At 40.5% G+C, this 25,987-nt stretch overlaps 2 protein-coding genes across 2 annotated transcripts; one reads left to right on the top strand and one right to left on the bottom strand.

The window, feature by feature from the left end:
- Window positions 1-47: 47 nt before the first annotated feature.
- Window positions 48-6,519, bottom strand: LOC124482680 (uroplakin-1b-like). The gene is given in 15 exon segments (XM_047043135.1): window positions 48-135; window positions 666-749; window positions 855-1,034; window positions 1,392-1,526; window positions 1,674-1,748; window positions 1,916-2,003; window positions 2,480-2,613; window positions 2,704-2,735; window positions 2,738-2,809; window positions 3,643-3,744; window positions 4,386-4,978; window positions 5,242-5,304; window positions 5,707-5,847; window positions 6,114-6,248; window positions 6,467-6,519. Coding segments are annotated over 9 exon segments (816 nt in total). The 5' UTR covers window positions 2,775-2,809; window positions 3,643-3,744; window positions 4,386-4,978; window positions 5,242-5,304; window positions 5,707-5,847; window positions 6,114-6,248; window positions 6,467-6,519; the 3' UTR covers window positions 48-84.
- A 1,251-nt stretch (window positions 6,520-7,770) lies between these two features.
- zbtb20 (zinc finger and BTB domain containing 20) lies at window positions 7,771-25,849 on the top strand. The gene is made up of 5 exons (XM_047043212.1): window positions 7,771-8,474; window positions 11,589-11,685; window positions 21,463-21,630; window positions 23,261-24,811; window positions 25,305-25,849. The coding sequence occupies exons 4-5, from the start codon at window positions 23,281-23,283 to the stop codon at window positions 25,838-25,840; spliced, it is 2,067 nt and encodes a 688-aa protein (XP_046899168.1). The 5' UTR covers window positions 7,771-8,474; window positions 11,589-11,685; window positions 21,463-21,630; window positions 23,261-23,280; the 3' UTR covers window positions 25,841-25,849.
- The last annotated feature ends 138 nt before the right edge of the window (window positions 25,850-25,987 follow it).

Below are 25,987 nucleotides of genomic sequence, written 5' to 3'. Positions count from 1 at the left end.
TTGTATTTCAACAAAATATATATATAAAAACAAACCCTCTCTAAAATGATGGTACACTATCCAAATTTGTGTTGGTGGTCCTCTTCAATAATCCAACTGAGTATATCGGACATTCACTCCCAGCATCACAAAGAACTGGAAAGAAACCAAAAAAGGGACATATTTAGGCAGTTCCCCATGGAGCTATTTCTGTTTTTGATTTTTTTTTATTATACTGTGTATATGCAGTATATATCCTACATACATACAGTACTGTGCAAAAGTCTCAAGCACAAATACAACAAATATTAAATGAGGAAATGAAAAGACTAAGCAAGGATGCTTTCCACATTGCACTTTCACACTACCACACAAACACAGAAGACAAAAAAATATAAATATAAGACAATATTCATGTAAAAATGGGTGCCTTTTCACATATACTGTACAGTATACAGGAGAAAGCCTAACAACAACCACCTAAAGGGCGGAGTGATTCAACGACTGGTACTATAATTACACTGTTTAATTATCCCACACTGTAGCAAGGGCACGTTCATGTAAAAACTGAAGTCTGAGTCTTTCAAATTTGTCTCAAATGTCACATTCATAGTGAATTAAAGACGTCCAACTTCCTTCGTCAGGAAGTTGATAAGTCATACAGAGTGCATCCTACATGTACTCACCGTGAAGCACATAATGGCAAATCCAAACCAAGAGACTCCAAAACTATGTTGGATCAAAGGACCAGCAATGAAGTCATAACAACCCTAATGGATAAGAGTTTCAGGGGTCTTTTATGTGTTGTATTTTGTTTTTACATTCATATTTCAACGAGACATTTCAACACAAACAAACAAAACTATTAGGACTACCTGTACATAAAGGAAGGGTTTGACCCCAATTTTGCCGCCCTCCACGTGGCTGATGACTCCCTTGGCATCCTGCAGGCAGCAAAGTCTGGGCCAGGGGCATTCAGCGTCTGAGTTCTGCTGTCTGAATGATGAGTCATACTTAACCCAGTCTTCTGGCCCATACACTCCACAGCACTTAGACTGTAAGCAAAGCATTCTTGTTGTGGGACTTCAGGCGTTTTTCTATGGAAAAAAACTTCACAACCCCCGAGCCCCACAACTGCCACAAATGGAACAAAATGTGTTTGCTCCAAGCTGCTTTATGAGAGCTGTGCGTGTAGGTCAAAGTAGATGGTAACAACTCCCTAATTTTCAAATGCACCCTGTAACCGTTCCCTCACTACATTACACTCCACTTACTGGGTGGCTTTGTCAAGAATGTCACTGTTAATCCATGGTCTCCTACAGTTTGAAGTGTCGGCCCATTTATCCCTACTTGGTACAGTAAACTGGTAGATATTTGGCAAGAACAGGAATACTATATCCAGAAGGAGTTACCTCAGTCATGATGCGGTTCCAAGTGTCTGTTATTCCATTGATAACATAGATCTAGTCCTGTGTACTGGGAAGATCCTCTGGCAATGGTTTGCTGTAATTTTGCAGCATTTGCTTCAGGAAGAGATTTGGGATGAACTAAGGGCAGAGTAGACAAAACGATGGAAACGTTTAGAGAGTGCTGCTTGTAACTGAGTGCCCTGAATCTGATTTTTTTTCTTTAATTAACTTTTTATATAATTCGTTTTTTAAAATACATTTTAATCAATAAACATCATGGTTTACCCAGTCCTTGTGCGTTGCAGCCGTGACAGTTGAAGCCACCTCAAATGCGTATATAATTATCATCAGGATGAGGTACTAGAGGAGGGTTAATTTGAAAAGAACATATTTGAATTATTTTTCTGGCATGTACAGTGCATCACTCAACTCATATATGAATAATAAGGCTATAACCACATGATTCAAAAATGAACCAACGGACACTTATAAAACCATACAATCCAACTCATGAGGTTATGAACAACACCATGAAAACAGCAACTCATAGCCAGTAGTTGGTGTCTGTTGGACCCAACAGTGGCATACATTCCGAATAAAGATGTGCAGAAAAAGACACTGACTGTCTCTCCAACTTCAAGAAAAGGCTCGAAACGCACTTGTTTTCCGGGAGTACAACGGTACTTAGGAATGGTTTGCTGGACCCAATGTTAGCTTCCTCAATGATCACAATGACTCTTGCTTTGAGATTTGTTGCTCTTGTTGGTTAGTGGTAACTGATTTATGTTGTTGTACTCGCTGTGAAATATTTTTTTTACTGTTGCTTGCTTTTCTACAGGTACACTTGTTCTTATAGCGATTCATGTTGTTTAATTGTAACTTGTTTAATTACATGCTCTTGTGGTTCTGCCCTTTGGCACTCATTTTGGTTGTTCACAATATGTGCTTTGTGTTTTAGCTACCCGCAATGTTTTTGGGGCTATCTTGTTGTTATTATAAGGGGCCGATGCACTTTCTAAAGCTCTCTCTTGGAAGTCGCTTTGGATAAAAACGTCTGCTAAATGAATACATGGAAATGGAAATGTAAAAAGGCAAACCCAGTGAAGAGGCCTATCAAGGCCCCCCTCCAGATGCTGTCATTTCCTGTAGCAAACACCAGGATGTATAGTCTATCATGGTCCGTTATGAAGAAAATACACATGGCCATGAGCGCCACTCCACAGCACTGCAAACAAAGGGCAGAGACTTGTTGAGACAGAGCATAAGGGATTTCAGGTCCTACCTATATTCTTGTAGATACTCATAACATGCTTACCGCTATTACAAGGTTGCCACTCTCGAGCAAGCTCTTAAGCAGACATCCTTTGTTTCAACATCAGGGGTCATGACTGTTTCTTGAATTTCTAGAATTGAATAGATGCCTTAAAGAGAAATTCGTTTGGTGTATTAACATCTGATATCTATGCATGTCATAGGAAAAAGATTTCTTTGCATTTCGAAAAGCAAATTGGACCCTCCTATTGACTTAATAAATACACCTATTACTATGGGTCACCATGACCCAGGGTTCAATATATCTCATAACTCAATTAAATCTTTATGCACAATGACACAACTGGAAAAATGTGAACTGAAACGTTTTTTTTTTTTACTTTTATTGAGTCAGTGCGACCTTTTGTGTGGTGGTGTGGTTTGGGAATCTGAATCTGGCTAATAAGAACAGGCTTGATTGGCTTGTCAGAGTGGCCAGTAAAGTCATTGGGGTAAACCAAGTTCAGCTCTCTGAGCTTTATGGTTAGGCAGGTCGTAAGGAAGACCCAGTCCATATTGACTTGTACTGACCATCCCCTGAAGAGGGGGTTTGTGCTCTTGCCTTCAGGAAGAAGGTATAGAGTTTCCACCCACAGAGCAAAAAGACTTGGGGACTCTTTTGCTTGTTTTGCTATTGGGAGGTTACATTGGCACTAAGTATTAATTGACTGAACTTATTTCTGGGTTTCAACATGAAGTGATCTCTGTGTGGTGTCAGTTGTGCTGTTTATGTAGTATTTATGATGGATTGAATGTGTTTTAATTCCTGTGTACAAACAAATTTCCCTGAATTGGATAAAAAAAATTAATGGACTTGACAAAGACAAGGCGATTTCAAGACTGACAAAATCTTCGAGTTACAGCTTTTTCATCATCCATATAATCCAAACATACAGTAATTTAAATGAATCTTCTAGGAGCTGGGTTTAGTCTAATTTCTCACCTTTCCCTTTCTGATATGGTTGGGCCTCACAGGGCCTGACACCGCTGATATCAGTATTGTCTTCTATCAGACAATAGGCGTTACGTTTTAGGGACAGCTATACTGAAAATGAAAAAGTTTTATTCACCAAATCTCAATTTTCTGGATCATTTTAGGAGGCGACATAGGAGGCCATGTACTTAGATTCATGTTTGATGTCATGTTCTTAAGTTTGAATATGATTTTGGGACAGGAGGGTTAAGTTAAAACATTCAAATGTCAGGAGTTGGTTACAGGCTAGTAAACAAAATCTTATGACTAAATCAAATATTGAAAACACTTCTCTAACAACACGGCACCACATTCTGCTCATGCAGGTGTCAGATTAAAAGATTGCTATCTAGCAGACAGAGAGGGCATTTTAAAGAATGTTTATGGAAGCTACTATGGAAACAGACAACATAAACATTATGTCATCAGTATACTGTATTATCATTTGAATCTTCTTTCAGCTAATACAAATATGCTACATTTTTGTGAAATGCAGAAGTGATTCTTTGTAGGTCACAGGGTTGGTGACACAGGAAAGATTCAAATATTTTTTGGGAAACAAAATCCAAACTAAGAAGAGTTCAGGCACATACTGAGTTACTAACATCAGTCAAATTTACACATTAACCATTTAGGCCTTCTTGACAATTGATTAACTTAATAGAAATATTAAATGGATGTGATGAAGCTAAAACAAATGGACGGGCACGTACCTTTCTCAGAAACCCGCTCTTCGTGTAACCTCATTGACCAAATGAAATGCAAAGGATCAGAAGCACCAGGGTTTCGTTAAAGAAATATGATATTGTGAAAACCTGTTTTGTCAGTTTGCAGTGTTTATTGAGTTGCAAGACAAACCCACATGGCTGCAAAAAAATGACTCAAACTGTCAGACATTTGGATTTCATCGGCATTATTGGCCTATTGTTGGCTTCTCTCAACAAACCCCTTTTGAATTGTGTTTCCCATTACTAATACATACAGCCAGCAGTGAAGCAATTTTAACATTATTCACAAAGACTGTTTAAAAAACAAATCTTCAATGAAAACTTCACCCTGTGGTTTTGTATCTATAGTCCAGGCAGTGCTTATCAGACCTTTTCATTAAGGCTAACCCTGACCCTTTGACAAAAAAAAAAAAAAAAAACAGGTTCAAGTATCTGAGTAGTTACCGCTGAACTATATGTCTTGATTTAGAGTTTACACATAACTGATGTTTTTCATCTTCAGAGGTATGGAGTGGAACGCCTATTCTCTACTCAGTTTTATTCCTCACTTCCTCTCTCATTTGGATTTTCTTCTGCACCTGAGGAGACAAGAATATTATTGCACCACTTATAGTCTAATCTTTTTGCTTTGCTGCTGAACATTTTACATAGAATATTAAAGCAATCAATCCTTTTTTGTCATGATTAATGAATACAAAAAAAGACATGTGAAAGGATTCTAATTAATGTGGACAATGACTGAAGTGGTGCCCAGTCACCAAAAGGGTGGACAAGTTGAGCAACAGTCTAATAGAATATGTATGAAGATATTGTCTCAAAACTTGAGGTGTTACTGGGTCACCTGCTCCAACATAAACCGGAGAGGATCTTCTGGCCTGTCAAAAACCAGGTTCTCTGTTATCTCCTGTGAGAAACAAAGACAAACATGATGATCAAGTAACTTCATTGTATGTAACTGTATGCTTTAAACTGAATTATTACTGGGTCTTGCTGAAATGTATTTGTTTTGCACAACCTGCTTACAAATGACTGCAAGTAAGGTTCCAGCCTGTACTGAGGTCATCTGGAGTCATTTGATGACCCTGTGTGATTCTTAAATGGGATCACTAAGATGGTTCTCTTACACTTACATTTATTCATTTGGTAAGCTTTTATTCAAATTGTTGTACAAAAGTATTAATATCAGTATCAGTGGTGTCAGTATTAGTTATTAAGGATCTTTGTTTCAACACGGTGCAACAACAATATCATCTCAAATACGAAATCGCAAAAAGGACAGTTTCGTAGTTACCACAATAAGTCTTACCTGGAAAATCTGTAAAATGTTATGACTTTCCATGTATCTTACAGAACGTTCATAAGGGTCCACATAAGAAGGGGAAAGACGTGAGGAAGGATCTGCAGCCTCTGTTATGAGGACTTTGTCCGTGATGTCAAAGTTGGCCATCTGGGTGGGGGAAAGGAAGGGTTAAAATACAGTAGATGCTTGCTGACTTCAGGCCTATGGGCTGAACGCATCGGTTAAAGTCCCCATGACGTAAGATGATGTGAAAATAGCCCAGCTAGAAAATGGACCATTTGACTGCACACTCACATATATCCGTGTAAAATTTAATAAAGCACATGTCTACGTTACTGGTAGGAAACTTGCCCATTCAGAACAATCCATTTAGGCTAAGACTTCACAAACTTTGGGATCAATTTAACACAGACCTTAGCGCTAATGCTGAGAAGAATTGTTTCTTCGCTCTTCTGTCGCCTAAAAAAACAATATACGGATGCGTTCCACCGTATTAACAACAAAAGAATACACGATGTGTGGGTGTGGTGTTGTCGTTTCCACAGCAACTGTAAACAGGACGTTTTATAAAGTCACTTTAGTAAGTTAAAAAAGATTACAATTACTTTTTACTTCAAGTCAGAGTCATACTGTATTCATTCAATGAATATGATGATGAAAAATAAATGTATTGACGTAAATGCAAAATGAAACACTATGGGGTTGATTATGCCTTATAATGTGTTCGCAGTTCGGTCTTTCAACTAGTCTAATAACGTTATTTTACCGTTGCATAGGCCCATAGGTTGAATATCCTCATTTTTCAACCCAGCCACAACGCCAATCGAATACGCATAGGCTATATGAGATTGAAGTGTGATGTTGATGTTTCCCCTGCCAACGGTAAACAAGACATTTTGTGAAGTCTTTGCAGGAGGGTGCTTAGACATGGACAAGAGCCAGTGCATGGGAGCATAGACTTTCTTCACCCCGCCGGGGCCTATGGGTCCATGCGAATGAAACCGCGGAAGGCTACATGTTGATGTTGGACCGCTGTAAAACGAATAGGTCCGAATAATGTTTTGAAATATAAAACCTGAGATAGATTATAATAATGCGTTTGGATAGGCTACAGATCAGAATCCTATCAAACTGGTTTAATGCTGAAGATCAACGGCCGGTTAATGTAGGTGACGGGGAAACGGTGTCCTCCCTTGAACCTGCAATAAAGGTTCATGTTAAATATCCAGCAGATGGCGTGCGTAATCAACTGAACACCCCAGACATGATCCGGCCTACTGTACTTGTTCACCATGAGAAATGGCGTTTGTTTAGCGCGACACACTGACAGGATTTTCGCGTTGTGCGATTTTTTTAAAGATAAACCGAAATAATTTCATTCTGTAGAGTTTGATGATTATGAGCCTACTATAATCTAACACACATTATGGCGATGAATCAAACTTTATTAAAATGAACCAAGAAGGCTCATTTGACCCATTGAATTTTAGTAGCCCATACAGTTCTCATGCAAACTGCAGTTCCACTTGAAAATGTGAATGGTGAGGGATACATTTAGGAAATTCGTGCTGTTGCCCTTCGTTTGTGTTTTGGTTATATTATTAACACATTAATATCAGATTTGGATGGATTTTTTAAGTCTAGACGTCAGACAAGAGCGCGCGCACACACACCTGTCTCTGTCTAGACAGGGAGGGGGCATGAAGGCAAAAGGGGGGAGGGGGATCCCACACGACCCTATTGCTTAGTTCTGTGCCAGTCAGAAGTTATCTGTGAACGCATTGGAGAACAAAAAATGCAATATTGCTTTACTCATTCTGATTGGCCCGCTAAAACGTCGCCATTTTTTTGGTTGGCTTGAGGTCAGCTCGGGACGTTAAAAAATAAATAAATGAGAAAATAGAAATGCGTAGAAAGTAAAAGACGCGACAGGCAATCTAGCTTGTTGGTCCTAAAAAGATTGGCAGTCACCTCGTCCAATATGAAGCTGCGAACCAATGGACAGCGTTACTGACAACGACTCTGACCAATAAGAAGTACAGGCACGCGTATTATATGTCATTTACTATTGACTGCCATTCTGAGCAACGCTGGGAACATTTCATTAAAGAGTTCATTCAGTATTAACAGTACGCTATATGCCGAGGCTTCGGGGATCAATAGGCAACGTTATACTCTACAGCTGGCTATCTAAGACTAAACGAAGCAGCCTTGTAGATGGTGAGAGACACTAAAACGGATTTATGGTGGACAATAGGCCTATAGGTTAGTCTACACATTTAGCATACGTATGAATTTAAACATTGAGACGAGGATTTTTATGAAACTTTTGCCTCTGCAATTCATGCTGGATCCCAGTACTCCCCTGTTTGCTTTGGAGGACCATTTACCATTTCGAAACCACTATAGAACCATTTACAACGTCCCACTATGTGATGTAGGACGAGTGAGCGGCTCTACGATTGGGGCATAATAATGTTGACCGATTTATGATCCAGCCTACACCGCTCAAGACAGTGCGCCCTGTTCCAATCGTAAGTGAAAAGGCGTGCCTGCCCAAAATATTCAACGTATAGTTAAAAATGGGAGGGCACACTTGAACTGAGGTCCTCTATGAAGGTAGGCTGCAGCGTGTGTTTATTGATGAGATGAAAGAAAATGGAAGTGAGAAATGAAACAAAGTAAGGGAAAATATTAGAATCGAGGCTTTGCCGGGGAAAAACCGGGAGGCTGTTAAACGCTGCCACCAGAAGAGGACACACGTTGGACAGCAGGTAAGAAATTAGCTAAATGATAGAAAGGGGCGGGTGTTCATATAGTATCTATAAGGCTATTTATAAGATCAGCACTAATAAAATGTATAAAATATGCAAACTTCACAAGAGTGTAAGCATGTGGTGCTAATAGAGAAAATATTACTCTAGAGTTTCTTCTCCTATTACCTTCGACTCAAATACACAGGAAAATCTAAAACTTTAGCTATTCTGTCATCCCAGATCAACATCAATTAATTATAAGTCAAATTCAAAATGATATTTTGTAGGAGTAGGCCTATAGCCTATGTTCACAGTTTGGTTTCACGATATAGTCTTGTCTATTAACGTTCGTATCCGACCAAAAAGACGCGCTGAGCATGACGTGAGAAGTTGCCCATCTGTCATTATTCTCAACATGATTACCTTTACCCCCAAATTGTTTCAGAGTTTTATCTTTAACTGTAATTAATCAGTTATCCTCATGCATCGTTATTTAAAGATTAGTTAGCTAGACTGTGGTCAAGCTCCTTCATAAAACTCTCAATAAACAACATTCCCTTGACATCTGGAGATCTAACCGACCTATAGCGCGCGTGTACATCTTTTGAGTCAATGATTAACAAGAGGAAATGGCCATTTAAAATAAAAACAAATAGATAAATATATATAGTCTGTACGTATGTACATATATAAACGTCATTTGCGATTTCTCCGGACAATGTAATAAAAAAAATATGTCACTTGTTGGCCCGAACAATGTCCGAAAGAGATATTTGCCCCCAGTTGTAACAAAGCAGCTTATGTATTTTTTTATTATCTTGGCTCATAATATTAATGTCCCAATGAATTTCAAGTTCATATAACCAATTCATACATATAACCTAGTGTTTTGTCGAATTAAATCAGTCATGCTAAAGCAACATCTGTCTGACACAGATGTAACAGCATTTGAGCTAATATCACTGGCTAAAGATATGAAGGACCGCGGATTTAGTTCCACTGATGAAAGAAAAACTGTCCTTCTGGTCTGGATTTTGGATCTATGTTTAACAAAAGGAGGGCATCCCTTATTGTTATATAGACTATTTCAGATGGGCTAAGATAACGGCCATGCGTACCAATAGCAAATGAACAATATAGGCTACATTAACGTGATGACGACATAGCATATTAACGATGTATGATTAATAACAGGGTTTCTCGAATTGGTTAAACATGTTTCCTATTTCACTTGTAAAGAATCCATAAGAGACTATCTGAGTTCTGCAAATGCTAATCACGGACCACTAATAAGGCGAGCGCTAGTGGGAGCATACTACTGCTGATTCACAAAGTTTCTGAAACTAGCCCATGTTCATTTAAGACTGAAGCCTATCTATTCTATTCATTGAAATTAAGATGTCCGGATATATCACTTTCATACAAAGCAAAACACGTGGCCGAATACTGTAGCCCTAAATGCTCTGGTTAGCAAGTTCATTTGAAACATCTTAAGCACATGATGACCTTGGAAACATGATTTCCTCGAGGTCCCACTGGATACATTATGTGTGTGTGTGTGTGTAATATCACCCATCTGCAAAGCCAAAGGTCTGTCTCCTAAATGTCAAATGTTCCTTAATGTTCCACATTGGCTCACATATTTTTGTGGGTTTGTGAAAATATTGTTGTCAATAATCAGTGATGCAAAAGTTTAACAATTCGATCTAATAGTTATTTCACTGAAGACCCATGTTTAGTACAAACCCAGTGGTTTACCGTTCAGGAGTGCAAAGTTCCGCATTCTAAGGCCTGTTATATCTAAATGAATATTATTACGTACACTGCAATATTCCTTATCTCTGCTAGGTGATTTTGGTACTCTTAACTTATTGATGTAAAAAATTGAGTCTCAAAATCATAATTGATTGATTCCATACAGGCCTCCTTTTATAATTTACTTCGATCTTTGTTTGTAGAACAATAACATACTTTTCTAAAAACAAATATCCCAAATCTAGATTAAGACCATAATGCCATTTTATAATTACAGTTTGTTTATCTGTTTTGATTGATTACTTTGCAGAATATGTAAGCCTGTTTTTAAATTGTATAATTTATGGAAGGTAGGCTCGTGCACATTTGAACTTTCAAATATCTTGTTTAACACTGGGTGAGGGTGGTCGGTCCAGCTGTATCAAGCTGTGTATCAACCCACCCTTGCAGTGCCTAAAGGATAGTGAGCTGGTTATCCCTCGCTGAAAGACAAAGAAGTGATAGCATCCTAACTAGAGTGCGGAAATCTGAGCTTGTAGGTGACATTTTCAAAGTAATCGGTAAAAGTCTGTATGTATGAAGTTGTGTTTCTCTGTCGTTATGTTTGATCTATATACATGATTGCTAGTGAGACTTACTGGTTTAAGTGTAGGATAGCTTTGTCATCTCCAATGGGGTCATAAGGTCACTGTAGGAAGGAGTACGTATTAACTGCAATACTATCTCAGAATCGTTCAGTCTGGTTATATTGATTAAATGTAAAATATTGTTGGGTTGTTGTGGCAACCATATAGACATTTGCTGATTCTTCAAAATTATTAGAAAAATTAGTTGATGCTGTTAGTTACGGAAAGGTTATTGCCTGTATTTTAACAACTAACTACATTCTAAAACAATATTTAACATGTTGTTTAATCATGTTTTTGAATGATTACAGATTAATATTTTCAGTGAAAAGGCCTTCCATCAGGCTTGGCCCCCATCTCTTACACTTGCATTGCTAACAACACTAGTTAACTTTCTATTTAAATATCACAAGCACCTGAAGGTGGATTTTAATCAGATGTTATTCAGTCAACACGGGGCTCAGATTATAAGCAAAGCAAGCCAAATGTTGGAAAAATTGGAGAGCTAATCTATGTACATCAACACATAAACCATTTGCTCAAGACAAATTCCAGAGATCCTCCTTACTTACTTAATGGTGCCCCCAATGGACTAACCCTTACCGTAACATGTAGAAACAGTTTGGGGAACATGAATTCAGAATATCCAAAAAATGTGAATTTGAATGTTTGACAAATGTTTATGTAAGTCATATATGATATATATATGGGATTTATATTTCCATTCATTGATTCAGCCTTTCATCCACAGCAATAGGTCTGGATCAGCTTACAAAGACACTTCCAGATGTGATTTGTGATGTCATTGTCAGATGGGGAGGTTTTGGAGGTCCATCTTAAACTGAAAGGTAAGAGACATGACAGTTCTGCTCTGAAATGGACAACTGCTGAATTACGTTTGAGTCTTTGCATGATGTTTCACAGTAGTGCAGGAAGTCAACACCTAACCCACAATTTTAAAGGTCCCTCTCTATAGCTCGCTAGATTATGCATGAAATGTACATGATGGTGATGATGACGATGGAGCCCAGGTCACCATTTCCTCTCCCCCAATTGTCTATACTAGAGCATACCTTCATCATTCATGGGTAACATCCTATCAGAGGTTGCAGGTTGAAATCCCATTCCTGTGATGTTTGTCACTTTGGATTACAGCATTTTCTATATGATTCATTATTATTGTTATAACATTAGGTCTTCAAAGTTACCAAGCAGGCTATGGGAATACCAAGGCACATATGTGTAGGCCATTGTCTGTGTAGGCCATCATTTTACGTGGACCCTTTCACTACTTCAAAATGGCTTTAACTGAAAATGTGTATTTCAACACACTAAACTCTGGATCTTTGCCATGATGGTGAAGGTGTAAAGGTCGAGAGTGGTTTTGCAAGGCTTCAGTGCAATAGCACACATTGTATACCTTTAGGATTTATATATTTTTCCAAGACAGCTACCCATCCATATCTGATCAATTATCCACCTTTTCTACTTGCACATTTTAAATAGTAGGCTTGCAGTGTCATTACAAAGCAATGTTGATCAGCATGATTTCCAGATCTTAATTTAAACTAACACAGATCAAAGCTGACCGATGTAGTAGGAAGTTTAACAGCTGCTGAACTCTCTAAATAATCTCTTAAAATAGTTTGAATTTACACAGGTATAGATAGTATTGGGGTGTAAATTGACTAGTTGTAAACTACATTTGAAGGTCCCTTTCTATTTTGTCTAAATGGACCTCTATGCATGTTAAAGTTGCAAGACAATTATTTTATTTTGTCAAAAGACATGGATCATGTAAAATAGTAATAGTCTTTGACTATAAATGCAAACACGAGGGCCCAGGCATTTCAACTATGTGAAAAATGTATCTTGGATTCTAATAGGGAAGTTGTATGTTTGCCAAGCTGCATGTCTGTCCTCAGTTAACCCAGCTACCCATATGGTTTTCGACAAGTCATGGTGAGATCACTGTGAATTCAAGAGTGGAAAAGTATCTGGAGATTGCTTTTAAAAAGAAGAAGAAAAAATAAGAAATATATACATATATTACATGGATTATGCCAAAACTAACTTAACTCTATATTCTCTGAAATAATTTTCATGTCTCATGCTAGTAAACATCTCAAAATACAGAAGCCAAGACTGTACAACTTAGTACATAACTTGACAGTGTCTGCACAATGGCATTTGTGCGATAAAGCCAGGGTTGCCCCACAAAAGGTTAAGACTATTAAGACCCCAAAGTCTTTCCACACCTCATTGTTACTTTTTATTTGAAGCAGTAAGGTTTTTGTTAGATTTTAGAACATAGTTGGCAGACTTAATGTAAGCTATGTCTGTGGATGTTTCCTAGTACTACCAGTGCAACCTCAGGAAATCCTTATGTGTTATTTTGTAATGAAGACCAACTGCCAAAAAACAACAACTATCCAAACATTTCAAGCATGAAATGGATCACGATTAGCAAGCGATATGCATAATTGACTATAGCTGCTAGCTCTTTAGTATTATTTTTAGCAGGTATGCTGACTGACACAGACAGTGTTTACAACTACCTACTGTAGCTTTCATTAAAGGAGATTGTGCAACTGCAGATCGTTAGAAAATAAAAGTACTACCTCTTTTGGCGAATGTTGATCACATTCTTGCAAATGAATACCCAATGTAAGCAAGCCTAATATTATTAATGTTCTTGTCTATTAGTCTAATAGCAATCACACATTTGCTGTTGCCCATCTGGAAGCCGAGTTTGGATTAATTTTGTCTGATAGATTGGCTCACTCAAGATTCAATGCTGATGTATTTGTGGTATTGGGCCCTTTCTGGTAAATAATTTGAGTATTTATTGAAGAAAAAACGTATTAATGGGCTTCTGGCTGCTACTCCTTCCTTGTGAAATGGCTGGCTTTCTCGCAAGCTCCTCTTGCAACACAAAAGTTTATGGTTCAAGTTTGTAAAGCTTATTTTCACATTGGCAGTATGAGTCGACCCATTCTGGATTAACGGTATACTGTATAGTACCTTTGTTTCTTCATGTCACAAAAATCATTTGTTTTTGTAAATAATGCTGAATGTTTTACACGCATTACACTATGTTACGCTATGGCCAGGAGTTTATTCGACGTATGTATTTATTTTATTCATGCCTTAAAACTCACTTCCTGAATGTACTGAATAGAAATAGAATGAACCCCAACCTAGTGGGCACTGGTTGGCTGTTCAGCAGTCGTAAGGACAGCTTTTCTGATGTTGTTTTTTTCCAGTCTCATTGAAATCCCTTAAGGAATCAGAACATGCCTGGTGCAAACAGGTCAAATGGTCTGGTTGTATGGTTCGCTTGCACTTTGTTAAAATCAACTCTAGAATCATTGCATACAAATGTGAGAGGTTTGATGAGAACAAAGAGCAAATATTAAAGGAAAGACATTGGACTTAGGTCAGTTGAAAGGGCATGAGCAGGTCTGTTTTTGGTCATATGACATCAAGACAAGAAAATAACCATAATTCAATATCGGACTGATATTGTGTGCCCTCTGTCAACCCTGTTACAATCAGCTTTCAACATGCCATAGTTGAATCTAATGCAAGTGTAAAGTTTACTGGTTTCGCAAGCTCTTGCAGCTGATCCTACTAGCTAGAAACTAGCCAGTATGCCTTTGGCCCAGGCACATTCAGTTGGACACTACGTATAGAGTACTCTAGTTAACCATGTTACCATCTGTCAGCATATGACTATTATAGATAAGTCATAAGAGCTAATAAGATATCACCCTATTTCAGATGTTATCTCCGCTTTCAACACAATGCAAGTAGCCATACAGTTTATTGTTCCTAAATTCGTCTTATATATTTAACTTACTGTCCTATAGTCTACCGTTGATTCTGACCTAATGTTCTTGAAGAATGACATGGCTGATTGTAACATACAATGTGTTTAGTGTTTCCGTAGGCCATGTGAATGATTTAATCAGGCTTCATAAAACCATAAATGGTTGTCCTGAATTGTATTTATAACTCTACAAGGTCTTGGTGGTGTATAGTTTTTGGATCTTGTTTAGGTGCAGCGCAATGACAGAGCACTTTGAATGTAGGATGAGGAGTGTTTCCCCCCCCCCCTCCAAGCTCTCCAACATGACGAACACTGTTGCTCTTGATTCTTTCCCTTCCTAAAATTTTTCAGTTGCTATGGTCACCTGTGCCAAAAAATAATAAGTCTCTAATTGTTCAAATATCTGCTTCAGGGTTGGAGCATTTGTGAGACTATCACATGAGTAGTCAAATGGTTCATCATCTGAACAACTCATTTCTAAAAGCGTAGAATAAGTAGTACTCGATTAGTGTTTCTGCAAATAACATCCTAATACTGACTGCATTTTCAGTGCAAAGTGGTCTGATCAATGATTTATGACAGTCTACTGTGCCATTTGGCTTGCTGATAATTAAAGTAGGTTTTATGTAGTATGTTGTTAGCTTGAAAATATAAAAAAGTGCCTTCAAGATTATTATACCTTCTGGAATCTGTAATAGTAGCGGATGTGTTTATGACACGAGGTGATATAGCTGAGCATGTTGTCCAGCCAACAAATTTGCTACCGTTAGACAAACCGTGTACACTTGTGTCCTAATGATTTGAGGTCATGTGTAATTAAGTCTGCTCTTGGTCATGGATATCCCCATCATGGTAATATAATTGCCAAGAAATTGGGTCCCCTTTATGAAAGATGTGCAACCCAACGTAGCTACAGACCAGGCCCATTAGCCACAAGTGCCATCATGTCTTAAAGAATCATGGCCATATCGCAACCATGGTAATGCTCGTTGTGTGCTAACACCTTATTCCACACAGCCCTTCATCTAATACCATCATTAGCGATTTGCTTCATCCCCTCCTTTTGTCAATTCATTTTGGATCATACGTCTGATGCTTTGTATGAGTCCAAGTGATCGTTTAGACTGAGTGATGACCAACAAACATAGAAATGTTTGTGTCTTAGCAGTGTAAGTGTTTAGTTCATGTTGTTTTTGAAATGTGGTTGATTTTACACTAGGTCCAGTGGCACAGGTCAAAGGTAAATCAATTACCACAAAAAATGTAGTGCTTGTTTTCCACTGATTCTAGTGAAGTGTGTTTTAGGTGCATTAAGCATATTATCAGGCAATTCTGATGTTTATACTTAACAGCACAATAGCTGGATTTTAAAACACTCCACAGTAATAAGGCATGTAGTGCTCTATATTGTTCATTAATTTAATTAGCCAACAGAATGCTGTGGGCGAGAATTGAATATTAAATTATGAAATATTTAATTGTTTTGTGTTCAGATGAGACCAAATTTGAATTCTGTTTGGTTTATTACCAGTTTGAAAGGTCACGGATGAGGTGTGTAAAATGTAGATGTTATTTTGAATTATGAAATTGTAATAGTACCTAGTACTTGAATAGTGTAACTGTATCATATACTGGAGCTTGGTTGGCTGCAAATATGGAAATGGGAATACATCAACCAAATAATTCAATGTGTGTTTGGATGTTTCCCTGAATTCCAATTTTTTTATCAGATTAAAATTCCGGGCAAAACAAACTGTAGTTTATCAAATGTATGGGTGAAATTGAATAGGAATCCAAATTGTTTTCACATTAAGAACATTAATTTATGACATATTTTCCTAAATAAATGTTTCCCGAATCATACTTACTGTTGCACTAACAACTAGCAGTAATACAACAACTGTCTGTCTTCTTCATGAATAATGGGGTCAGTGTAAAATATGCTCCTGATTAATCATAATCATATAGTATAACATGCACTACAGATGATCACAATGCCAGAGTAAACCCTTTTTCCTTTTTGTGGGCACAAATGAGGAGAAAATGTATGCCTGTACTGTGTATTGTAAGTCAAATTTGCATATTCAAGATGTATATTATTCACATGGCTGACACCGTCTCTTTTCACAAGCCTGCCTCTCATCTCTGTCCTCCACCCCATCCCCCTATCCCCACCTTTTCATTTTCCCCCTAGATTAAACTGATTTCCAAATTCGGCACAGTGTATTTTATGAGGTTGCCAACTAATTAAGGCAGCCGTGATTAACCTGAACTCAGTTTGCCGATGCTGTTCTCCCCCTATCTCTCTCCTCTTTCCGGGGTCTTTGTTGTGGCAGTAGGGCATGGCACTGGCAGTCTGGAGCATTGTGTCTGATTTCTAGCAGACAAACTGACCTCTGGGGACGTATTGACAGCTAACTCTACAGAGACAGGCACACAGTGCAGACAGAAAGAGAGATAGAGATGGAGAGAGAATGAGAGAGAAAGAGACAGAGAGAGATAGAGAGAGAGAGAGATGGAGAGAAAAAGAAAGAAAGGAGTTTTCCAAAACGGTGAGATCAGTCTCAAATAAGAATATTTGTAACTATATTGTGGGTCTCCTAAGGACAAGGGCAGCAAGAAACACAGTACAATGTTTGCCAGAGCAATAAGGAGTGAAAGAAAATGGCTGCCTCCAAAAAGGATCTAATTAATTTTGAAGGATCATCAGCCCCTTTCGTCCAAGGCGGGGAAGGGAGAGGGGTGTGGGGGAGGGGTGTGTGTGTGGGGTGGGGGTTGGGGGGGGGGGGGTGAGACAGACCCCTGGACTGATTAGCATTCACTGCAGGTAGGAACTGGCTGCTGCTCACCCACTGTGTCACAGCTAAAATGGAATCACTCTAGTGAGTGGCAGTCTGGGCAGTTGAAGCCTGCTTCCCTCTGGCCAGCTCTTTTGTTGCCCATATTCACCTCACTTCACCCCTCAGACAGGTGCATTTACATGTCTAGATTGCGACCAAAGCCAGGGAGGTAATATGCGTATTTGTTTGTGTTGCCTAAAGATATTACCCACAAAGAGGCCTTTGGCATCAGGTCACAGTCATCTGTCCCTTACCAAACATGCATTAGAAAATAATTTATTAAATAGTTATTTGTAGTTTATTTTCAACACACAATAAATGTGTACTGTGTGTGTTTGTGTTGATTTCCAATAAACTGTTTATTGGGTTATACATGCAGCCTTTGATATCACCCAGTGTTGTGAAATATTATTGTGCAGGAAATTAGGCTTGCTTTACCACCACTATATATGATAACACCCAGAATGAATGCAGTGAGTTAAGTATTTTAGTCTCAGTACAAAACAAAAAAGAAAACTGAATGTTCTCTGTTGAAAATGTTTACATTTGATTAATTTAGCAGATGCTTCAATCCAGATTGACATACATCTATCATATAGAAACTAAATAATATAAGACAAAATATCCCAGATCTAAATGCATAGTTTGGAATAGTCTGTATTTACATTTAACATATATATGCATGTACAAGAACACATTAACACACACACACACTCACACACAGCAGACGCCTGTTGAATTAATAAACATGATGTGCAATAGTTAGTAGGCACGATACCATTTTCAAAATATATGTTTTAAAACAGACCAAGACAATCAGGAGCATTAAACCAATCTCAAGTGCAACTAAATATTACAGCATTAATATAGACCATTGTATGCAAACTCATTATTCCTGTCTTTGCTTTTTCTTTCCCAGTCATTAAGATAGTCCTCCACATAAAGTTGAAACTGTCCCAAAGGGCAACACATATTTGTAGTTCCAAATCATCAACAGAAACCATCGTTTGAGTCAGTTTCCCCTGATGTTGTTATGGACTATTTCTATGCTCAAACTGTGTTACAGTATGTTCGGCTGCATGTATCTCGTATGTATAGCTTTTTTACGAGTGCTTGTAAACCTGTGAATCACATGCCGCATGTTGTTGAATGCTTGTCTTGTGTTAGTGCATGAATGCCTTATGTGTTGAGTTATTACATATCTGAGGGAGTCGTGTTCTGGCATCCTGGTCTGACTGTGGCGGACTGCCTTGTCTTCTCAGTATTGATTGCAGATAAACTGAACACATACACATAATCACACAAAGAGAAGGGATATAGGTTCTTGTTTGTGTTTGCCAGCTTTATTTGACGTTTGATATTTTAGGTATGCATCACAGGCACTTATGGGTAAACATTAGACTTAGCAGTGGAATGTATAAGGAAGTAGCAGATAAGGTGTGGAAAAGGTAAGGCAATTAATACTATCAAATTATGTTACAAGAAAAGTTTAAAAAGAAGAGATGCTAAAGTCAGTCAATGCAAGTTACTAGATAAGTTACAAGATAATATCCCTGAAGGCTGGATGGATGAGGGAGGGAGAAAAGTTATAATTGTACAATTAATCAAATAGTCTACAGAAAAACAACACCTGTAAGGTTCTGATAATCTGAGATCAACTTTTAGATGAGAAAAGGTCACATTCAATATCTGATTATTTGCGGAGTGAACTGAAGCTGCCTTTTAAGTGGAAAATAATAAAAACACATGATAGAGACACCCTCATGCCTGTAAATAAAACACATAGAAATCTCCGTTACAGATATATTTTGATATTAGATATTGCATGGCCAGCCAGCCAGCCGGCATAATGTCCCAACTAATAAAAAGGTTTAGCTGGAAAAATAAGTAACGTGAAGAAAACAGGATAACAAAATGTGAATAGAAAACAGGCAGCTAATGTAATTTTGCAGTAGCTGTCTATGGATCTATGTAAAAGAATTGTTGAGGTATTGAGAGCTCTAAGTTAAGTAGAGTTGGTTTGTCATTCTTTGAACTGCTATAAGTGGCTAGATCTAACTAGCCCAGTAGCCCGGTACTGCGGGCCGTTCCATTCGTTCAAACAACGGTCGTAGGCTCTCATCCTGTTATCCTATCAATGAGCAAATGACGATGGGGGTTGTTGATAATAAAGTGAAACAATTAAAAAGGTGAACATAAAGTAGCTTTCAAACTAGCTGCTGCACACGGTTGTCATTGTTTCGCACGAGGTAATGAATTAGCTGCAGTCCTGCACAAAAGTAGATGGGATGTGCAACATGACAACTTCCCAGATGTGTAGCCTTCTTTGTAGCTTCTTCGGCTTTGCCCATGGACAGGTATTTACAATGTGAGTTGGTGTACCAAAGGGCTTTGCTTTGTGAAATGGTGGAGATGGTTAGTCTGGGAGGGATTTTGATTGGAAGTGCTGACCAAACCATATCAATATCGAAGTAACAAAACACACATTGCAACCCTAGGGTCAAAGGGTTAAATTCCCCAAATGGCTTGGCTTTAAAGAATCGTAGCTGACCTCACGAGAACATTTTCACCAAGGACAAAACACTCCCAACTGTAATGGCACCGATCCTTCTGAGCATGAGAGGAGCTCACAGATAAGATAGGGAAAACGGAGGGCTTAGCGTTAATATCGTTTGAGACAAACAAGGCTTCAATGCAGATAATAGCCTTGACTTGAATTGTGGGTGGATGAGGTATGAAGAAAAAGAGAGATGCTCACTTCTAGTCGGTTGATAGCAGTTACAGAGATAACAGTTACTCCCCACCTCCCTTAAAAGGAGGGGGCAGAGAAGTTACAATGATCTTACTGTCTCCAGAAAACACAGCTGAGCAAAGGAAAATGTCAGAGAAAGTTTTATATACGTTTTATCATACATTTCATGTGTAATCACTGAATGCATGCTGGTGCTCAAGCTGCCATTGTGGAAGGCATTATGGTATTATGGTATATCTCAACCAACAGTGTTTTTTGCGGCTTTGCAAAATTTCTCTCCCAAGTGAAGGTCAGAGAGCTCATTTTAAGGGATGAAGCAAAACAATACATTCCCCTACAGAAGCGTACAACAGATATTGTACGCGGCATGGTTCAAGCTAACCATTCCATTAAATACGCCACTTGTACTTGCCTCTTAACTACTGTACCACTCAAACATTCTCTCTTAGGATTCTCAACTGTAGTGGACACACAAACTCCGGACCCTACAGGTTACAAAGAAAGGCATTGATTTAGGAGATGTGTGCATACAGACTGACCATGCACATACACAGGATGTGAAAAGATCTAAGGCCTTTTCATACAAATTCACTGTTAATAGTTGTAACCATCAGCTACGGCATGGGCATCTCCTGTAATAAGTACACAAGAAAATAGATTTTTTTCAGACCTAAAAATAGGACAATCTGGACAAGTCAAGCTGGAATGTGAATAGATGTGTTGGAAGAATGCGGTGTTCCTGACCAGTAGTTTAGTTAACTGCTAAAAGGATATTTGGCCCTCTGACCATATGATTTCCTGCCTTGAAATACAATTGGCAGTCAAGTGTCCACTAAACAGCAGTGGGATGTGTCCTGCCGGACAAGACGTTCCCTGTATTGTAAAGTCTTTCACACAGGTCACCCTGAATTGACCCCACATATTGCTGATTGGAAGGCATCAAATTGAGTGATTGAAAAACACATTGCTTATGGAATGCTGTTATTTATCCCATTATTTTACCCAAGCCTTTTTATCCTCAGCATCCACACGTACATACATTTCCATTCACGAGCCGGGGTCAGCGACATACAATACAAAAGTGTGCGTCGTAAAGTGTAGCAGGAAAGAATCAAGGACGCCAAACGCACCGTCCTGAGAGCACCGCACTCCCGCATGACGACGTGTCGTTTTACGCATTGCCTCTGTCCTCTTCACCCAGGGTGGTACTGAAGGAACCACTGTGGCAGAACGACGCATGAATCTGGCCAAGACAACTGAAGGTATAGCCCAGCACTGGTCCCTCACCAACACCACCAGCAACCTGTAGCGCAACCCGGGCCTCATCACTAGCCTCATCTACATCTTCCCAACAACTTGTCATCTGACTGTGAGTATTCCCCAGTGTGTGTGTGTGTGTGTGTGTGTGTGTGTGTGTGTGTGTGTGTGTGTGTGTGTGTGTTGTGGGCGTATCCACACTTGGAGGCAGTCTGTCAGGAGCTTTGTTTTTGGGAGAGGATGGATAGGCATGATTTTCCAGCTGGAGCTAAGCGCGGTGTTACTGGAACAGTTCACCTGCTGCCCCTGGTGTTTTTTCGTTTATGATTTGGTTTCCCAGGAGTCTAGAAGTGTAAATGGATTCACTTTGTCTTTTAATCTCTTCAATTTGAATGTACAGACGGAGGTTCACAAAGGCCGATAGGAAATGATACAGGGATTTTATCCACCGTGGCAGAGATATGCAACCACATCCCAGTTATACTTTGTAGTGGACCAAAATGCTATGCAGATCAATTTTCTTCACATAACATTATCTGATTTCAAATGTGTTATAGAACTGTCTGTTCAGTATATGAAATACTAATACACACAATTCAACAGCTTTTCTGGGGTATTGATGGTCAAGGCCAAATGCATTTCACATATGAGATGTCACTCCTGAGTTTCATACACAAATGTGGCAAAAAAAATAAAAAGTGACACCCAGATGTAAAACAGCATTGGTTCAAGAGCCTTTATGCACAGGATGTGGGATGTGTGGTTGAATGAAATTATGTAAATTAATGATTGTATGCAAAGAGGGTGAATCTCATTGAAGAAGGTGAAGAGGATTGTGAAACGAAATAGTTGATCAACTGAGCTGGAGGGTTAATACAAAGCAGTTCCATTATTTGCCAAACAATGTTGTTCCGCTAAGAGATTTGATAGAAAGAAAAAAATGTCCTCACATTACAAGGATAAACAAAACAAACAGCATACAAATGTTGTACTCAGGCAAAGCTATGGAAATCCATTGTTTTTATTTCCATGGTTTTCCAATCATGATTCAACAACCGGTGAGGGAACATTGCTCTTAAATTGTTTAGTTGTTCGAAATTTAGCTTAACCAATGCATATATATATCGAGTTCTACATTTTTGTTACTAAAATATCATGTTGCGATCCATTACATGGTCGACAGTAGCTTCCTAGACCAAATTGTAATCTATAGACTATCATTCACTCTGTTTAACTGTTCGTACTCCCCTTATCACAGTGTCCTAAACCTTGCTCGGTCAAATTGGTAGGGTAGAAATATCAGCTTTAATAAAGCTCATTTGTGTCACGTCCAAAAATGTGAGCACCATCACATCACGGTAGCATAATAAATAGGTCATTTAAGCCTACAGCACCACCTGCTGGGGGGATGCTGTCTCAAATCAAATGGCTCACTGTACATGTAATACAATTCCTAAGTAGGTGGGAACCATCTTGATTGTCTTGGTCTCCTGCAACAAATTTCTAAAGGCGCCTCCCAGTCTGTTTGACGAACTTGTTATTGTCTCCATGTTGACTTTGAATCGTTTTGCTTGCATGATTTTATTGAATGAATTTGGAATTTCAAAAACTTTTTCTTTTATTATTGATGGACAGTATATTTAATACATGTGCACCATGTGCTAAGATAAGACATCAACAGAAATGATTCAAGTCAAAATGATCATTTATGACTGCGCTTTTTGTTTTGGTTTGACCCCCAGGTGACATTAGTTGCAAGGGGATGACCGAGCGCATTCATAACATCAACCTCCACAACTTCAGCAATTCGGTACTCGAGACCCTCAATGAGCAGCGGAACCGCGGGCACTTCTGTGACGTGACTGTTCGGATCCATGGAAGCATGCTGCGAGCTCACCGGTGTGTGCTGGCCGCTGGGAGCCCCTTCTTTCAGGACAAGCTGCTCTTGGGCTACAGCGACATTGAGATCCCCTCCGTGGTCTCGGTGCAGTCCATCCAAAAGCTGATCGACTTTATGTACAGCGGGGTCTTGCGGGTGTCTCAATCCGAAGCCCTCCAGATCCTCACCGCCGCCAGCATCCTGCAAATCAAGACCGTGATCGACGAGTGTACCCGTATCGTGTCCCAGAATGTGGGCCTGGCCGGCCCGGGGGGGTTTCCCGTCGTCCCCGTGGACTCCGGGCAGGAGACCCCCCGAGGCACTCCGGAGTCTGGCACGTCAGGGCCCAGCAGCGACGCCGAGTCGGGATACATGCAGGCCACGTCGCAGCAGGGCCTGGACCGCTCGTACACGTCCGTGTACTCCTACCCCGGCCTCTCGCTGCAGAACGGCACCCGCGAGCGCACCCATTACGGGGGCGGCATGTCGGCCAACTACGACCCGGCGCTCGCCCCGCAGAAAGACCAGCACGGCCAGGACCCGCCGTGGATCACCCGCATCCACGAGAGGTCCCAGCAGATGGAGCGCTTCCTGTCCACCGAGACCACCCACTGCCGCAAGCAGCCCCGACCGGTACGCATACAGACGGGGGGCCTGCACATCAAGCAGGAGGCCGAGGACGAGTACGGCGGCTGCTACGGCGGCCTGGAGGACGGCGCCGAAGACACCGACCACACCGAGGGCGTCGAGAGCGAGCCCAAGGGCGAGAGCTTCGACTCGGGGGTGAGCTCCTCCATCGGTACCGAGCCAGACTCGGCCGAGCATCAGCACTACCTGCTGGGCTTCGGGCGGGAAGGGGTCAACGAGGGCCACCCCGACGGAGGCGGGGGGGGTCCGGTGCAGATCGAGGTGGACGACTCGTCTCCGGAGCAGGTCCACGACGTGGAGGACGGCGGGACGTCCCACAGCGCGAGTGACGGCGCCATGCAGCCACTGCCCCACCCCATCGTGTCCCCGTCCCTGTCAGGTGCCCAGCACTACATGCGCCAGGCCGAATCACACACCAGCAACCTGAGGATGCCAATCACCATGACCAGCAACACCCAGGTGATGGGCACCGCTGGAAACTCCTATTTGCCCACGCTCTTCGCCACGCAGTCGTCGAGCACCAACAAACCCTTTCTGTTCAGTCTCCCCCAGTCCCTAGGAGGTCAGCAGACCCAGTTTGTTGCCGTGCCGCCACCCTCCATGCCCCCGTACACCAACCAGATGTCAATACAGGCCCAGCAGCAGCAGCAGCAGCAGGCCGGGGCAGGGCTGGGGCCAGGGGAGAAGAAGCCCTATGAGTGCACTCTCTGCAGTAAAACGTTTACTGCCAAACAAAACTATGTCAAACACATGTTTGTCCACACTGGTGAGTAACGATCTCCCTGCTTGTGCCCGATCCCATGTACGATACATTGTGTGAATGTAATGTGTGAAATTGATTTGACTGTTGTTCGATTCACAACATGGTTATTGGTTATTCATTTTTATTTCCAAACTAAAAATTGAATACACTAATACAATGGTAAGAAAATAGTAAAGCTAATAAATAGACGCAATTAGAAGTTTCATTTTTGTGAAATAACCTTTGACATTCTGCCTACATATTTGCAATTGTACAATACACATACATATGTATGCCAATCAAAATAGAAGACAGCCTGAATACAGTACTAATGCGTTTTGGAATGAGCACTGCCCTTTCACATCGCATCGGTCAAGGCTAGATTGGCGGAGCTGAGAAACTCTTTCGCAGCGCTACTGTTTCTCTCCATGTTTTTTGTTGTCGTCTCTCACATCCTTTTGCTGCTGCCTCGTGGGCCTTTTGTCCCCTAACCCATCCGACTTGTGTGCACATCCAGGTGAGAAGCCTCATCAGTGCAGCATCTGCTGGCGCTCGTTTTCCCTGAAGGATTACTTAATCAAACACATGGTGACGCACACGGGCGTGCGCGCCTACCAGTGCAGCATCTGCAACAAACGCTTCACCCAAAAGAGCTCCCTCAACGTTCACATGCGGCTGCACCGCGGCGAGAAGTCCTACGAGTGCTACATCTGCAAGAAGAAGTTCTCTCACAAGACCCTGCTGGAGAGGCACATGGCCATGCACAGTGCCGGCGGCGCCGTGGCGGGCCTGTCAGGGCCCACGGGTGCCGGCGGGCCTGTTTCCATTCCTATGCCCATGGCTGTTCCCGAACCTGGCGCCGGGGTGGTGGCCCTGGCCATGCCCATGGGGGGGAGCGCCGGGATAGGGGGCGGGGTCGGAACAGGAGTGGGTGTGGCTGCGGAGGCAAGCTGCCAAGAAGGGACCACCTACGTGTGCTCCGTCTGCCCTGCCAAGTTCGACCAAATTGAGCACTTCAATGACCACATGCGAATGCATGTCTCCGACGGATAAGTACAAAAAGATAAAACTTCTTTTAAAAAGAATGAAAAAGAAAAATGGCACTAGATTTTTTTTTTTTTTTGGTGGGGGGTGGGGGGGGGGGGGTGGGCATGAAGAGTAATGAGTATAGACACTGGCACATTAAGTTTCCCAGATAAG

This window comes from Hypomesus transpacificus, chromosome 20 (genome assembly GCF_021917145.1).
Source record: "Hypomesus transpacificus isolate Combined female chromosome 20, fHypTra1, whole genome shotgun sequence".
Classification (NCBI taxonomy): Eukaryota; Metazoa; Chordata; class Actinopteri; order Osmeriformes; family Osmeridae; genus Hypomesus; species Hypomesus transpacificus.
This window is presented reverse-complemented; position numbering and strand designations above follow the sequence as displayed.

Bases quoted from the DNA above. Each gene is read 5' to 3' on its own strand.
- zbtb20 (XM_047043212.1), top strand. From the start codon at position 23,281: ATGACCGAGCGCATTCATAACATCAACCTCCACAACTTCAGCAATTCG. The intron at 24,812-25,304 runs GTGAGTAACGAT...GTGCACATCCAG, and splicing joins ACACATGTTTGTCCACACTG to GTGAGAAGCCTCATCAGTGC.